A 15755-nucleotide genomic window follows, 5' to 3' on the forward strand; every position below is an offset into this window, starting at 1 on the left:
TGCAAAAATGGCTCAATTTCAGGCAGAAGTAGATGATTTAAAAGGTCGTATGGAGCAGTTACAACTAAATCGGCCAGCTGTTTCAGCAAGCAATCCAAAGGTAAAAACACCATCCTTTGACGGGTCTGTTCCTTTCCAGGTCTTTAAGCTGCAGTTTGAGAAGACCGCAACAGTGAACAACTGGAATGCTGAAGATAAAGCTGCTGCACTCTTCGTAGCATTGAAAGGACCAGCTGCCGAAATCTTACAGACTATTCCAGAGTACGAACGGAACAGCTATGAAGCATTGATGGCCGCTGTCGAGAGACGTTATGGAAGCGAGCATAGAAAACAGATATTCCAAATTGAGTTGCAAAACCGTCACCAAAGAGCGAATGAGACTTTGCAGGAATTTGCCTCGGATGTTGAAAGGTTGGCACATTTGGCAAATGCGGACGCACCCGTCGAGTACACCGAGAGGGTAAAAATCCAGAGTTTTATAAATGGCATACGGGACGTAGAAACGAAGCGAGCGACATATGCAAACCCAAAACTTACATTCGCAGAAACGGCATCCCATGCACTGACAAGAAACAGCGTCACTTTTGAGTAAGCCAGCGTACAAAGCTCATCGCGTGGAAGTGGAAAGGCCAGACTGGGTAGACGCAATTTTGGAAGCATTGAAGGGTACGCAGCAGAAGAATAACGATGCTTTAAGTGTGGAAAGCCAGGGCATATTGCGCGTTATTGCAACACCAACCCTAACAGTTCCAATAATGTGGGTGGTCGTAAACGCAGAGCGGAAGGAGATGAGCAAATATCCAAGACCACTCAATCGTTAAACTAAATCGAGTCAACCGCAAGAGGCGGCAGCTGGCTCCCGCAATTGAATGCCCCATAATATCTATCTCGCAGATTCGAAGAAGATCGGGCAATCTTACTGTTGGAGGACATGTGGATGGAAAGGAACGTTTACTGACTGTAGATACCGGTGCATCCCATTCCATCATTCGATCACATTTAGTCAACAAAAAGATAAGACCATTGCTTGGAGCAAGATTACGTACAGCCACGCGAGAGGACACCCAGGTAATTGGAGAAGTAGAATGTGAAGTAGCAATTGGGAACGTCACGGTATTACACGATTTTATAGTGTAAGGTATTGTTGATGAAATCATAATTGGAGTGGACTTCTTAATCAACCAAGGCATCAAAATCGGTATGCAAAGCAAGACTATGCGATATAAGAACATGGATGTGTCACTTAATTTCGGCTACGAGAGAGGCTACATCAGTAAACAAGTGCTGGTGGAAGAGAGTCGGCAAATACCACCAAAATCAGAAGCAGTCATCTGGGCAAAAGGTGATGGAGATTGTGGGACAAACAAATTGTGGGTTTGTATGATTTTAATAATCGGGGATTGCCCATATTGCTTTTCTAAATGTATGAAAACATTTATTTGAAGCAATTTTTTAATTTTATAATTTATTTAATAATTTGGGAAAAATTGTGGGTTGTCGAAGCAGCAAACAAATCAGCACCGAACATACTTGTAGGAAAAACCCTGGCTATGACAAAACAAGATGGACGTATTCCGGTAAGAGTACTCAATGAGTTCAAGTCACCACTCAAACTGATCAAAGGAGCTATTTTGGGAAGATGCCAAGAGGCTGAAGTAATTATTAACTGTGAACAGCTCCAGGAACACGTTTCATCTAGTAAAACTGATCTTTCAAATGACATCACGGCATGGACGGAGGGGCTAGAGGAAGATTATCAGAGTAAGGCAAAGCAACTGCTCCTAAAGTATGCAATCATATTTGACCAGGATGGTTCCAAACCAGGCCGCACCAATGTTGTGAAACATCAAATTGACACTGGAGACGCGAGGCCGATACGTCAAGCTCCACGTAGTGTCCCACTGGCGAAGCGGGAAGTTGTAAGTCAAATTATACAAGAAATGAGCGGCAGCGGCGTCATCAAACCATCAGCTAGTCCCTGGAGCTCACCGGTAGTACTTGTAAAGAAGAAGGATGGAAAAATGAGGTTTTGCATGGACTACCGGAAGTTGAATGACGTTACGAAAAAGGATAGCTACCCATTTCCAAGAATTGTCGACACTCTGGACTCGCTATCTGGTACGGAATGGTTTTCCACACTGGACTTGAAAAGCGGCTACTGGCAAGTGGAGGTGAAGGGGGAAGACAAAGAGAAAACAGCATTCAGCGTCGGAGATGGTCTTTGGCAATTTACAGTAATGCCCTTTGGACTATGTAATGCACCAGCTACTTTCGAGAGACTCATGGATCAGGTATTGAAAGGACTACATTGGAAAATATGCTTGGTGTACCTGGACGACATCATTGTATTGGGCAAGAACTTTGATGTACATCTTAAAAACTTAGATGAAGTTTTCCAGAGAATAGCTGGCGCTGGTTTGAAGTTAAGTCCCAAAAAGTGTGCGCTGTTTAAAAAGGAAATAAATTATTTGGATCACAAGGTAACGACAGAAGGTATCCGTACAGCGAATGAAAAGATAGAGGCAGTAAATGATTGGCCAAGACCACAGAATCTGCATGAATTGAGAAGTTTCCTTTGGCTGTGCATATATTACCGCCGATTTATACCAAATTGTTCCAGTGTAGCCCATAACCTCCATGAGATTACAAGGAAAAACAAAGCTTTTGAATGGAAGAAGGAGCAAGAAGTGCTTTCCAAACATTGAAGGAGCGTTTGTGCACTGCCCCAATGTTAGCATATCCGATTCCAGGAGCAACATTTATTCTAGATACAGATGCGAGTGGATATGCTATAGGAGGCGTTTTATCACAACTGGTCGATGGACAGGAGAAGGTAGTTGCATATTACAGCCGTTCGATTGGAAAACCAGAGAGGAACTACTGTGTTACGCGGAAAGAGCTGTTGCATTGGTAGAGTGCATTAAACATTTTCACAAATACCTCTACGGCCAGCGATTCCGTGTCAGGACAGATCACGCAGCGTTGAAATGGCTTCTGCAGTTCCGTAATCCGGAAGGACAATTGGCACGGTGGATCGAGCCACTACAAAGCTATGACTTTTCCATTGAGCATCGAAAAGGTAGTACCCATGGAAATGCCGATGCAATGTCACGAAGACCATGTAGTTTGGAATGCAAGCACTGTTCAAAGGCCGAGGCTAAAGAAGGCATTATAGATGTCCGGCTAATTACTATAACGTGTACGGATGAATAAGACAAGGAACAACTAAGAAAGTGTCAGCTAGAAGATACAGATCTGTCACATGTTATGCAAGGGCTCGAACGAAATGAAAGACCAAGCAGAGAGGAGATGTCAGCAGAGAGTCCCATTGCGAAGTCATATTGGGCACAGTGGAACAGTTTAGAATTGATATTCGGTTGCTTGCATCGAGTATGGGAGAGTGAGGATGGTCAATGCAAGAAGAAACTGATAGTTGTTCCCAGAAAAAGGATTCCTGACGTGCTCAGCGAGCTGCACAATGGTCCAAGTGGAGGTCATCTTGGAATCACGAAGACACTCGAAAAAATTAAGTAGAGATTCTATTGGGTTGGTTGCCGTCAGTCGGTCACCGAGTGGATTGCCAACTGCGAGGTATGCAACAGAGCGAAAGGGCCCAAAACCCGAAGTCATGGCCAGATGAAGCAGTATATTTCAGGTGCACCATTTGAAAGGATCGCCATGGATGTCGCAGGTTCATTTCCTACTAGCAACCGCGGAAACAAATACGTACTGGTGGTTATGGATTATTTCAGTAAATGGCCAGAGGTATACCCAATCCCAAACCAAGAGGGAGAAACAGTAGAAGAAGTGGTTAAAAACGAATGGGTTGCAAGGTATGGTGTACCAATGGAGTTACATTCTGACCAAGGCAGGAATTTTGAATCAGCTGTGTTCCAAGAAATGTGTTCGAAAAACACGGACAACTGCATTGCATCCTCAGTCCGATGGTATGGTGGAACGTTTCAATAGAACATTGGAGGAGCATTTAAGGAAAGTAGTAGACAATTACCATAAGGACTGGGATACACACATATCATTATTCTTGATGGCCTACCGATCGGCAGTACATGACACAACGGACCAAACTTCCGCAAAGGTAATTTTTGGCAATGACCTTCGACTGCCAGCTGATTTGAAGTATGGCATAGATGCCGATGCGGAGAGGAATGTCAAGAAATCCACTGGTGTCTTGGAAGAAGAGCTGAGAGATATACACGATCCGGTAAGGCAACGAGCAAAGATTATGAGTGACAAGATGAAAGCGAGGTACGATAAAGAAATTAATTCGGAAGGGTTTCAGGAAGGAGATTTGGTGCTGCTATACAACCCACAACGAAAAAAAGGTTTGTCCCCGAAATTGCATTGTAACTGGGAAGTCCCATACAAAGTTGTAAAACGGATCAACGATGTAGTGTACCGCATACAAACCACTACCAAGCCACGAACCAAAATGAAAGTGGTTCATTTGGAGAGGTTAGCAGCGTTTAGATCGAGAGATTTGTCTGATCGGGACGATCAGACTTAGGTGGAGGGCAGTGTTACGAATATTAGCAAAACTAAGGGGTGCGGCTATCTCTAAGCCGATGCTAAGCAGTGACGTGAATTCACATCAATGATTCAATCATTATGTATCTACATAAACGAATCAATAATTGCGTCTACACATATGTACGTATACGAGCAGCGGAGAACCAATGCACAAACACCTGCATATATCTTATTTGAGTTGTCACAAGAGAGGGCAATAATTTGTGCAAGTATTACTCAAATGAGAATTTACAAACATAGTTGTGGCTGGCGATTTTGTAGCTGAAACAAACTAGTAAGTTCTGGAATAGAAAAGCCTGGAAGTATGCAATGAGAAATCAAAAAGTATAAAAGGCGCGACAGTAGAGGCGAAGAGGAGTTTCAATTGAGCTATCAATCAGTTTGGTTATTAAGCAAGCTATTCGTTGCAAAGTTTGAGTGTTATTGTAAAGTACTATAATAAAGGCCATTTTGCATTATTAAATATTGGAGTTATTTATTCAACAGTTTAGTGATTCGAACTCAGCAGAAGATTGCAAATAGGGGGAATTGCAAGTAAATTCGTTACAATATTGTCGGCAAAAAGCGCTCGCGCATTTTTTCGTATCCGACAGCACTTAATGCCAAAGGCGATGGAGATTTTGTCATTGTGCTTAGACAGATTCGATATGGACTTTACGGTGGACCATAGCTTACCCACACCGGCAGAGAGGTTACAATTCTTTAAATGCTACCCCCATTTCGCCCACTTCTGTTCATCCCTAAGCAATCTGATGCGTTGGTTTATATCCCTTATTTGGGAGTTGCCGGGGTCGTGCTGTCTTATAAGGTCACGTTCTCTCATTAAATTTGCGGGCTCCGTCGGAAAATGAGGCCGGATTTCCGGAATTCTTCCGGCGGGAATAAAACGAATCGAGGCGGATTCGATGACCTTGCGGAAAGCACGTTACCCTTGGCGAGCATCAGCGGGATAGGGAGGGCTGCAAAGTGATTGTCTGTAAAGGATTTGTAGTCATCCCACTTTCCTTTCTTAAAGTTGTTGAAAGTGTGGTTCTCAGTAAAGATGAAACCGGCAGATCGCTCTAGCGAAAGGAGTATAGGCAGGTGGTCTGATGTCAATGTTACCATCGGCTCCCAGTCGACGCAGTTTACGAGTCCGGGATCGAATATATTATATGCACTGAGTGGTGGATGATAAACGCGAGACCGCCTCCATTTCCGCTCTCGCGATCTTTTCTGCGGACGTTATTCCCAGAGCAGATCTGATTGGTTTCTTGAATGGCAGCAATGCGGATGCTATGCCGCTTCATGAAATCTACTATCTCCGTGATCTTCCCAGTTAATCCATTACAGTTTAACTGCAGAATCCTGAAGTGCAACGGGGAAGACGTCGTCACTCTAGTGGTAAGTGGCGGGTGACTACGCAAATGCTGTTGTGGCCCTGGGATTGGACGTCCCTGGGTAAGCATTGGGGAACCCAATGTAGTTGGATTTGCGGCCTGTCAGCATGGCGCGATGAAATCCGTTGGGAGCTTGCCGTCGCTGAGACCAGGACATCTAGGAAAGTGGCACCGTCCAAGGCAGGAACTGGGCAGATGTCGCAAACATATATATGCTGTGCTGGTAAACGATGCAAAAGGTGGTAGGGTTTAAGAGTCTGTTTCCCTGTGCTACTCGAATGCTAGTGCCGGAAAGAGGGGAAGAAGACGGCAGGCGCTGATGCTCGGCATTGCTACCGACTCTACTACGTAGATTTTAGTTATGAGTGAAAGCGGCCGTATCAGCTGGTGGCGCTGTGGGGCCTTAAAACAAAAGAAAATTAAATTGAATTTAGCTGGAGACATTTGTATGGTTAATGCGAAAATTGATGCATTTTAAGTTAAATGCTAAAATGCGCGCAATGGTGGCTTAAACTATTAGCCAACCACAATGGAACCGGACCCATGAATTATATTGATTATAATTATAAAACGGTCTATTGCAAACTTATGTGAGTTTAATTATTTATTTTATTTAAGATTTCCATGAAATTCTTTTCAGGCTTGCAAACCTCTCAAGATGCGCGATTTTATGCAGTTTCACGGAGGTTTACACCATTCAGCAATAAAAATAAGGACTTGGTTATTCAATTCTCCGTAAAACATGAACAAAATATTGACTGCGGTGGAGGATATGTAAAGCTTTTTGATTGTTCTTTAGATCAAACAGATATGCATGGCGAGTCTCCATATGAAATTATGTTTGGACCAGATATTTGTGGACCTGGAACGAAAAAGGTTCATGTCATTTTCAGCTATAAAGGAAAAAATTATTTGATTAACAAGGATATAAGATGTAAAGATGACGTGTATACTCACTTCTATACACTCGTTGTGAAACCAGATAACACATATGAAGTTCTAATCGATAACGACAAAATTGAGTCAGGAAATCTAGAGGATGATTGGGAATTTCTGCCACCCAAAAAAATTAAAGATCCGAACGCCAAGAAACCCCTTGATTGGGATGATAGGGTAAATTTGTTGTTATACATGTTATTTTAATGCTAATTGTTTTGTTTTAGCCAACTATCCCAGATCCAGAGGATAAGAAACCGTCTGATTGGGATAAACCGGAATATATTCCTGATCCAGGTGCTTCGAAACCAGAAGACTGGGATGATGAAATGGATGGTGAATGGGAACCACCTATGGTAGATAATCCAGATTATAAGGGCGAATGGCAGCCTAAGCAGTTAGATAATCCAGACTATAAAGGAGCATGGGAGCATCCTGAAATTGATAATCCTGATTATATAGCCGACGAAAGTTTATATCTTAGAAAAGAGCTCTGTATAATTGGCTTTGATTTATGGCAAGTTAAATCAGGGACAATATTTGATAATGTCCTCATTACTGATGATATCGGTGAAGCTTTCAAAAAAGCATCAGTTGTTAAAACTATGCAAGCTTCTGAAAGAAAAATGAAGGAGTCTCAAGACGAAGAGCAACGGAAGAAAGATGAGAATGAAACAAAGACCGACGAAGTAGGTGATGAAGAAAAATATGAGGATGAAATAGGTAGTGCGCAGCCAACAGATCATGATGAACTATAAGTTTTTAAATAATTTTTATTTAGTAACAAAAAAATATCGAAAGTAGTATATGTATATACATATCGTTACCTTAATTCACTGAATTTTATAGAGTTAGAAGCAAAAACAACCGAGTTCTTTTAAGAAAACATTTCTTTATGTTGTGAGTGTAAAAATAATTTTATTTTTGCTTTTCCTGTACCATTTTAAATTTCTTGGTTAAGGCCTTTGTGAACTAAGCTAACGATATCTATATATATATATATATATATATATATATATATTTATATATATTTATATATATTTGAGGTGTTTTATAAAGTTACCATACTAGAGCTTTCACAAAATATCAAAGTAAGTCTAGTTTATAATATACGGTTATTTACTTGTATGTATTAAGATATTTAGTAATAATCAAAGGGACTTACTACCAAACGAACACAGAAATGTAGTACGCTTTATTTATGGGTAACTCAGAATTATATATCATCTACATCAGGGTAAATTAATACAATATAATTTTATTGTAATGTTTGTATGTTGCTGCAGCGTTAACAGCGGAGAAATCCAGACATACTACTGGTCAGACATGTTCAACAAAAAGTAAAGAAAATTTGATTTAACATCTGTTATTTTACTATGGTTTATTAATTTATCACAATTTTTTTAAAATATAAGTAGAAAAAATATCTTTTCTCTATAGGAAGCTGCTGAGAACTTCCAACGGAAATTTCAACAACATTGTTTACTATATACTTTGAACCACACTTTAGAATTCATTAGAAGCAATTTAGATTTACTTTACCCCAGCGGGTTAGGGGGTTAGAATATACTAGAGGTTTACGCCGATCCCTTTATCGGCGGCGGCGGCGTGGGCGGCACGCCGACGTACGCCGGTGTTCTTACTTTAAAAAGCTTGGTTTTTCTATTTAAAGAAATAATATTTAGGAAAGGTTTTGTTTGTATGTATTTAAGGAAATTAACGTCTTGGGCATTTCGGAAAGATCCGGGGTTTTGCCTCAAAATGTCGCAGGTCGTTCAAACATTTTCAGAAATTGCTCCTTGCGGATGGATTGTCCCTCGTTCCTTACTCCAGAGAGGCTTCGAACCTAGCCCCGGTCTTTGGAATTGGTACTGCTGCGTCTGCTGAAAAGAAATAGAGATACATAAAATGGTCACACTTTTGTCTATATCTCGTGCAAAGCGTAGTTTCACCTGGGATTAACTTTTAGTAATCGTCGCGCACACATAATTTCTTTAAATCATTTGTGGCTTCTTGGCGGTCACGCACAAATGCGACTTACGGTTGCTATTAATGGTCTATTAATACTAACGACTCTCGTGGCACAGGGCGCATCCAGTTTTTTCGAGCTACAATCCCCGATGATTAAGAGCTACAATTCCCGATGTGCGAACAGTAGCAATCCCGACCACCAGTCGCTACCACACCTCCTGACCCTCATACCATATGCCGGCACAGAAGCTATATGGCTGCGACTTCGAACTCATACTTTGTTATATAACTGACTGTTGGGGTAAGGCGGAGGTGGCATTTGGCATGCTGGCAAGCCCCTGCTAGCTCGTCGGGCGGGGTGAGTTTTTGCTCACTCGCCTTACCTAAGCTTTATGCCTGAAATCTACGAAAATAAAAGGAAAGCTGGAAGAAAAGGTCTGTCCGTGTCCGGTGGAGTCATCTCTCCCCTTCTGCGTTAAACCTTGACGCAGCCTTGGGCGTTGCACTGACTCCGAAACTTTAGCAACGCCCCCTTAGCCTGACATGTGTCCGTCCGTCAATGTCCCATGTCCCTAATCTGTCTAGTCTGTCACGGTAACCTCACATCTACGTTTCCTCTAATACACCCGTGCAACACCCACACCAAATTGATGCTTATTAGCCTGACATTTTTGAAATGACTTCAACGCATAAAATAAGGTGTAAATAAAAAAGGACTGGTAAATTCAACTTGTAGATCAATAAGGTTTATTTAACAAAACGAAATTAATTGGCAATAAAGTAAAAAAAACAAAAACAAGGTGGAAATCCACTCAAAAAATATATTAAAAAAGGTATTTACAATTCACAAAAAATAACTATTTTATCAATAAAATTTATTTCTAATACTTAATTCAATTTCAACAAATTTAATCCAACTAATTCAAATAATTAGTAAAAAGGAAAATAATTAGGCTAGGCCATTATATATATATATATATATATATACGTATATAGATTAGTATATGTATGTACTTATATACAGCTTTATACTTTTATAAATGAAAAAAAAAACTTCAAGATGAAAATATGAAAAAAAGCCAAAACGATAAAAATAAAGAGGGTAAGATATTAAAAATCCAAGAGTAAATTATTAATGAGAAAAAAGGGAACTTTTAAATTCACGGTTCGCGAGGGACAAAAAAATTGTCAAAGCACCAAAATCAAAAGTCGGAATTATCGTACCGCCACTGTTATGCATACGCTCAGTTGTATGGTATATATATGTTTATGTATATACATAGTGTAAGAAAACATTAACATAACTTAATAACTAGCACTCACCGATCTATCCAACAACGAAGGCGCCTGCGTCGAAGAGGGGTCGGCTGAAAAGTTAAAAGTGCATACATAAACCGACATATACCTATGAGCGGATTCTATGTTGGAAGTTTTTCCAACCTACCGACGTTAGTGGGAGAGGAGATATTTTCTGATTTGACTTTATTCGGACATGCGGTCGCGGTCCGAATCGAAGTAAAATATTTCCTCCCTTTTCTTATGCCGGAAAAAAATGTTAATAACTAAATAAAAAGGTAATCAAATAAAAAAAAATAAAAATAAAGCTATGGATAAAAATCAAGATTGATATAGTGCAAAAGAGGTGGCTAACGTGAACTGTGAAGATAAAAAAACTCTATTGACCTGACGGAATTTAAGTAAAAAAGAAAAAAACCAAGAAAGAAAGGAAAACAAAAAAAATGGTCAAAAGCGAATATGCGAAAAAGAATTATGTGACAGAAGGAAAAAATTTACTGAGAAGATAGGCAAAGCAAAGGCAGGAAATTAAAAGAGAATCAAGTGGTTTTGGTCAAAATAAAAACGCCATTACCTACAAAAAGGAAAAATAGCCGAATTGGGGCTTGGTGACATACATATATGTGTCTATATACACATATATTCACATATGTACTTCAAATTTAACAAGAATTTTACGAAATTGAAAGCGAGATATTAATATTAGGTTGCAAAAAAGATAAAAAATTAAAAATTAAAAATGAAACCAAACAAAAATTATTAAACTAAATTACTCTACGGCTAACTCAATAGTATTCAATAGAACAGACTAATAAAAAAAACAAACGCAATTCAAACAAAAAAAATGCCCACAAGAAAATAGATAAGTAATTTTTGATCTCTGCTCGGCAGTAGCTCGAGACTTGCTCCTCCTCATCTCTTCGATATTCTCCTCTGCTGCAATAAATGTATCATCCAAAATCCTCCTTGGTGCCGGGACAGGCGCGAATGGAGGCTCTACCTGTCTCTTCGTGATTTCCGGCACCGTACTGATGTTTCTTCTTCTTCCCCCACTTAATATTAGTCTATTAAGTTGTGTCTATGTGCTGTTATGCTTTTCAGCCTGGCTTCCTAATCAGAGGGGAAACAAAATAACTTAGGGACCACAATATAAAGGACTCAGAAAAAAATTAAGGGATGCATGTGTACTAACTTATTATTTTATTCAAATATTATTTTTATTTTATTTATTTAATTTCACTTTATTTTTACTTCAAATTATTAAAATTTTTATTTTTTATTTTATTTTCATTTTAATTTTACTTTAATTTAATTTTATTTTAATTTTATTTTATCTTATTTTATTTTATTTTATTTTAATTTTATGTTATTTTATTCTAATTTTATTTAAACTTTATTTTAATTTTATTAAAATTTTATTTTAACTGTATTTTATTTTCATTTTAGGGAAATTATTTTAAATATTACTTAATATGCACATTATCATTAGAAATTTGGTATTTTATTATTATTTCACATTTTTATTTTATTGTATCATTTTATATTATTTTATTAATTTTTTTTTTATTTTATTTTTGATTTATTTTCACTATTTAATTCACATGCACAGGGGTTTAGAAAAAGGGGCTTCACTGGACTCACCTATTAAGCTGCTGGACAGGGTACGGGGTCTTGGTTCCTTATTTTGGGCCGCTACTTGTAGGCCCGTTACCACGGCAAACGGGAAAAGAAAAAAACCAAACTTAAAAAAAGACTTTTGGCACTTTAAAATAAACTTCACACTAGACACTTCCGTTTATGTTCAAGCCACTTTTGATATTGCAAGAAGCCGTTTGCTCGTTTCGTAAGCAATCCCCACAAGCTGAAAGTTTCCCGTTTTCCTTTTTCACTCAAAGACGAAGGACCCAATACACACAATCTCACATTGGCGGGATACGGTATCTACAAATTTACACGAACTATCTCCACATATACTAACAGATACATATTCGTACATCCCTATACATGTGTTTGCTTTCTACCAGTTACTAACACATGTATACATAGCTCTGTTGGCGTACGCACACAGATACCTACGTAGATGTGCGGATATGATTAACCCTGCATTAACCAACAGGCTGCCGCTACAGGCTCGCATCCACCGATGTTGCTTACAACATGGAGCGTGGGCGTAAAAAAAGCTCAAAGCGCAGTCTGTAATCCCTTTCCCTTGATGCGCCTAACGTATGGCCTCGTCCCACGACCTAAAGCCGGGCTATTCCCTTTTCTCGATTTTTCAGGGTCTAGGTTAAACTCGTATAGGGACAGCACGCAGAATTATTATATTTTTACTACTAAACTAGTTTCACAGACGTATGCTTATTTTACGGACTAGAAGCACATGCGTTTCAAATCTAAAGTAATATCACTGGTATCTAGGCCTATATCACAGTTATGCATCTAAATCTATATCACAGTTTTTAGTCAGTTAGTAGGAGAAAATATCACAGAGTAAAAGAATTAAAATAAATAAAAAGGATATATAAATAATAATAAAATTAAATAAATAAGTAAGTCAGTAAGGTCAAGTATACAAATAGTCATAAATATAAATAATTGCAGAAATAATTACTTTGATAGTCAAGTCAAAAACTAAGCTAGAACACAACACATATCTACATTTAACATATAATCACAAACTAACATTCAACATGTAATTAAGCAACAAAGATATCTTTAGCGTGGTATACGCCGATTTTCTTGCCACTTGTATCGCCGAGTTCATACATGGAGTTACCAATTACTTTAAGGATTATACACTTTACTTGCTTAGGGGCAAGTTTCGCGTTGTAGTTATGTATTTGTGAACTCTGCTTGAAATTCCGGCGATATACCACTTGTCCGATTTGGAATTTCACATCTTTGCTCCGAGTATTATAAACCTTTTGGCTTCGCTCATGTGCTAGCTTCAATTCCATCATAATAGTATCTCTTATTGCTTGTAGTTTATCTGCTCGCGTATATATCTCTATATCCGAATCTTGAACGGATCCTAGTTTGCGACACACTTCATAGGATGCCCCATGTTGCATCATTGGCATGCCAAACGTGGCATAGTGTGGTGCACAACCTATGGAAGTGTGTACCGCACTGCGCAGGGCAAAAGCTGCATCACTGATGCACTTATCACAATTCTTTTGGTTCTCTTTAATAAATGACCTCACGATTTGTAGCACTGAGCGATTTACTCTCTCCGCTGCATTCCCTTGTGGAGAGTAGAAAGCCGTTCGGATGTGAGTTGTTCCATACTTCTCTAAAAATTTCGCGAAAATATCAGAGACAAATTGTTTGCCATTATCAGAATGTCAATAAACAATCGTTGGAAAGGTCGTTCAGTTACATGCTGCTTGCCTATGGGTGGTCGGTGGAAAGAATTTTGGGTCTTATTTCCTTTACAGACTTCACAATCTCTAACATATCTCTGCACATCGATTACCATACCAGGCCAGTAATATTTCTCACGTATACGGGCTAACGTCTTATGGATGCCTCCGTGCCCCGCTGAAGGTGAGCTGTGAGAAGCATCCACCAATCCTGCACGCAGCTCCGATGGTACCCAGAGCTTCCAGGTCTGGTCCTGTTGAAGATCGTCCCCCCTGTCAAACTGTGTCCGTCTATAGACATATCCGTCCGACACGCATAAGTCCGGAAGTTTGTCTTGATTCTGTGTCACGGTCTTTGTAAGTTCGTCATACTCTTCAGTTTTAAAGTAGGGTGAGTCTAAGTCAATCACCCTTATTGTCATTGGCGTCGTTGTCACTGAACGACGACGACTCACGACGACGCTTTAAATTCGGTATTGCCGTTGTCGTTTTCAATAACTTTTGACGACTACCGACACATGTTTGGTATTGGCTAAGCAAATTTGCTGTCGTCATCGCCCTCACACGACGCCATTTGTGTCGACGCTGTTTTTACTCACGACAGAAGGAAAATTTGTAAGTAAATCATTTCTTTTTTAATTAATTAAATATAGAGATAGATATTCAAAATGAAAATAACGAGTGCGCAATAATTCGAGGTTCTTGTAGCTGGGTTAGAAAAAATCGGAGTTATTTCTAATTTTTTTTCTATTGAGTCTAAGCTCTTTATTATTTTCGTCACTAGAGCTCATAATAAAACATTTTTGTAAAATCTTGAAATGAAATATTCAAACAAATTTCAAATCGCGAAAAAAGATACAGAAATAGTAAAAAAAATCGAACAGCTGATCCAGAAATGACAGAGATGGTATATTTTCCTTTCGTTAGCCAATGCCGATTTGGTGTCGAAGTGACGACGACGTCGACGACGATAATGACAATAAGGGTGAATGTCCATTAGTCTGTCTGATAGCGTAATTTCCTCCATGTGAGCCCGCGACAGCGTATCTGGGACAACGTTAAGTGCTCCTTTCCGGTGTTCAATTTGGAAGTCGAAGGCCTGCAATTTTAAACTCCACCGCGCGAGTCTTCCAGACAGATCTTTCCGGTTCATCAACCATTTCAGACTCGCGTGATCAGTTATAATTGTGAACGGCAAACCTTCAACGTACGGCCTAAATCTTTTTACACTTATCACCGCCGCGTAACACTCCAGCTCGGTAATGCTATAATTTCGCTGGGCTTTATTTAGTTTGGCGGAAATGTAAGCTATCGGTCGTTCGTTGTTCTCGTCGTCTAACTGAAAGAGTACCCCGCCCACCCCGTCTGTAGAAGCATCGCACTGGATGTAAAAACGTCTGTCAAAATCAGGGTGTACCAGTACGGGAGCAGAAATAAGGCTCTGCTTTAGCCGCTCGAACGACTTCCCCGCTTCGTCTGTCATCGTAAATTTCTTGATTTTATCTTTAGTGAGACAGTCGTGCAGCGGCGCTGCAATGGTCGCGTAGTCTTGGTTAAAACGACGGTACCAGCATTTCATCCCTAGAAACCGTCGGAGCTGCTTTGGTGTTTTCGGTTCGGGGAAATCCCTCACAGCAGCAACCTTGTTCGCATCGTTACGGATGCATCCATCGCCCACTACATAGCCTAGGTATCTAACTTCTTTAAAACAAAATTTACTCTTTTCCACGTTAATGGTAAGGTTAGCCTCACGTAAACAGCTAGCGACCTTTTCCAACAAACATAAATGGGACGAAAAATCTACGGAGCATACCAAATACACAAACACGGAATCACGTAAAGAAGCGGGTATAACCTTGTCCATGAGTCTACACATTCTTTGCGCTGCGTTACACAGTCCAAACGGCATGACTGTGTATTGGTATAGGGGACGCCCTGGCACTGTAAAAGCTGTTTTTTCTCTAGATTTCTTTTCGAGCGGTATTTGCCAAAAGGCATCCTTTAGGTCGATGGCCGAAATAAACCTAGTGTTTTGAAGCCGGCTGAGAATCCCGTCAATGTTCGGAAGTGGATAAGCGTCCTTTATAGTCCGCTCATTGACCTTCCTCGCGTCGAGGCGGAGACGCTTCTTTTCACCTTTCATCACCAGCGATACGGGAGAGCTCCAGCTACTATTGCTCTCCTCAATCACCCCTAGACTCAGCATCCTGTCTAGTTCTTCGAAGACAAGTTTTTGAATCGCTGGTGATATTGGATAGTGCCT

The 15755-nt window shown here is 39.8% G+C and overlaps 1 protein-coding gene across 1 annotated transcript in view; it reads left to right on the forward strand.

Annotated features, from left to right (window-relative positions):
- The window catches only part of Calr (calreticulin), a 39016-nt gene extending 29290 nt beyond the window's left edge, over positions 1-9726 (forward strand). Inside the window, exons 3-4 of the mRNA XM_067759989.1 lie at positions 6568-7040; positions 7091-9726. Of these exons, the coding sequence (XP_067616090.1) occupies positions 6568-7040; positions 7091-7621 (1004 nt within the window). The 3' untranslated portion in view covers positions 7622-9726. The remainder of the gene's footprint in view (positions 1-6567; positions 7041-7090) is intronic.
- Positions 9727-15755: the final 6029 nt, after the last annotated feature.

The sequence above is a fragment of the Eurosta solidaginis genome, chromosome 1, assembly GCF_040869045.1.
Source record: "Eurosta solidaginis isolate ZX-2024a chromosome 1, ASM4086904v1, whole genome shotgun sequence".
Lineage (NCBI taxonomy): Eukaryota > Metazoa > Arthropoda > Insecta > Diptera > Tephritidae > Eurosta > Eurosta solidaginis.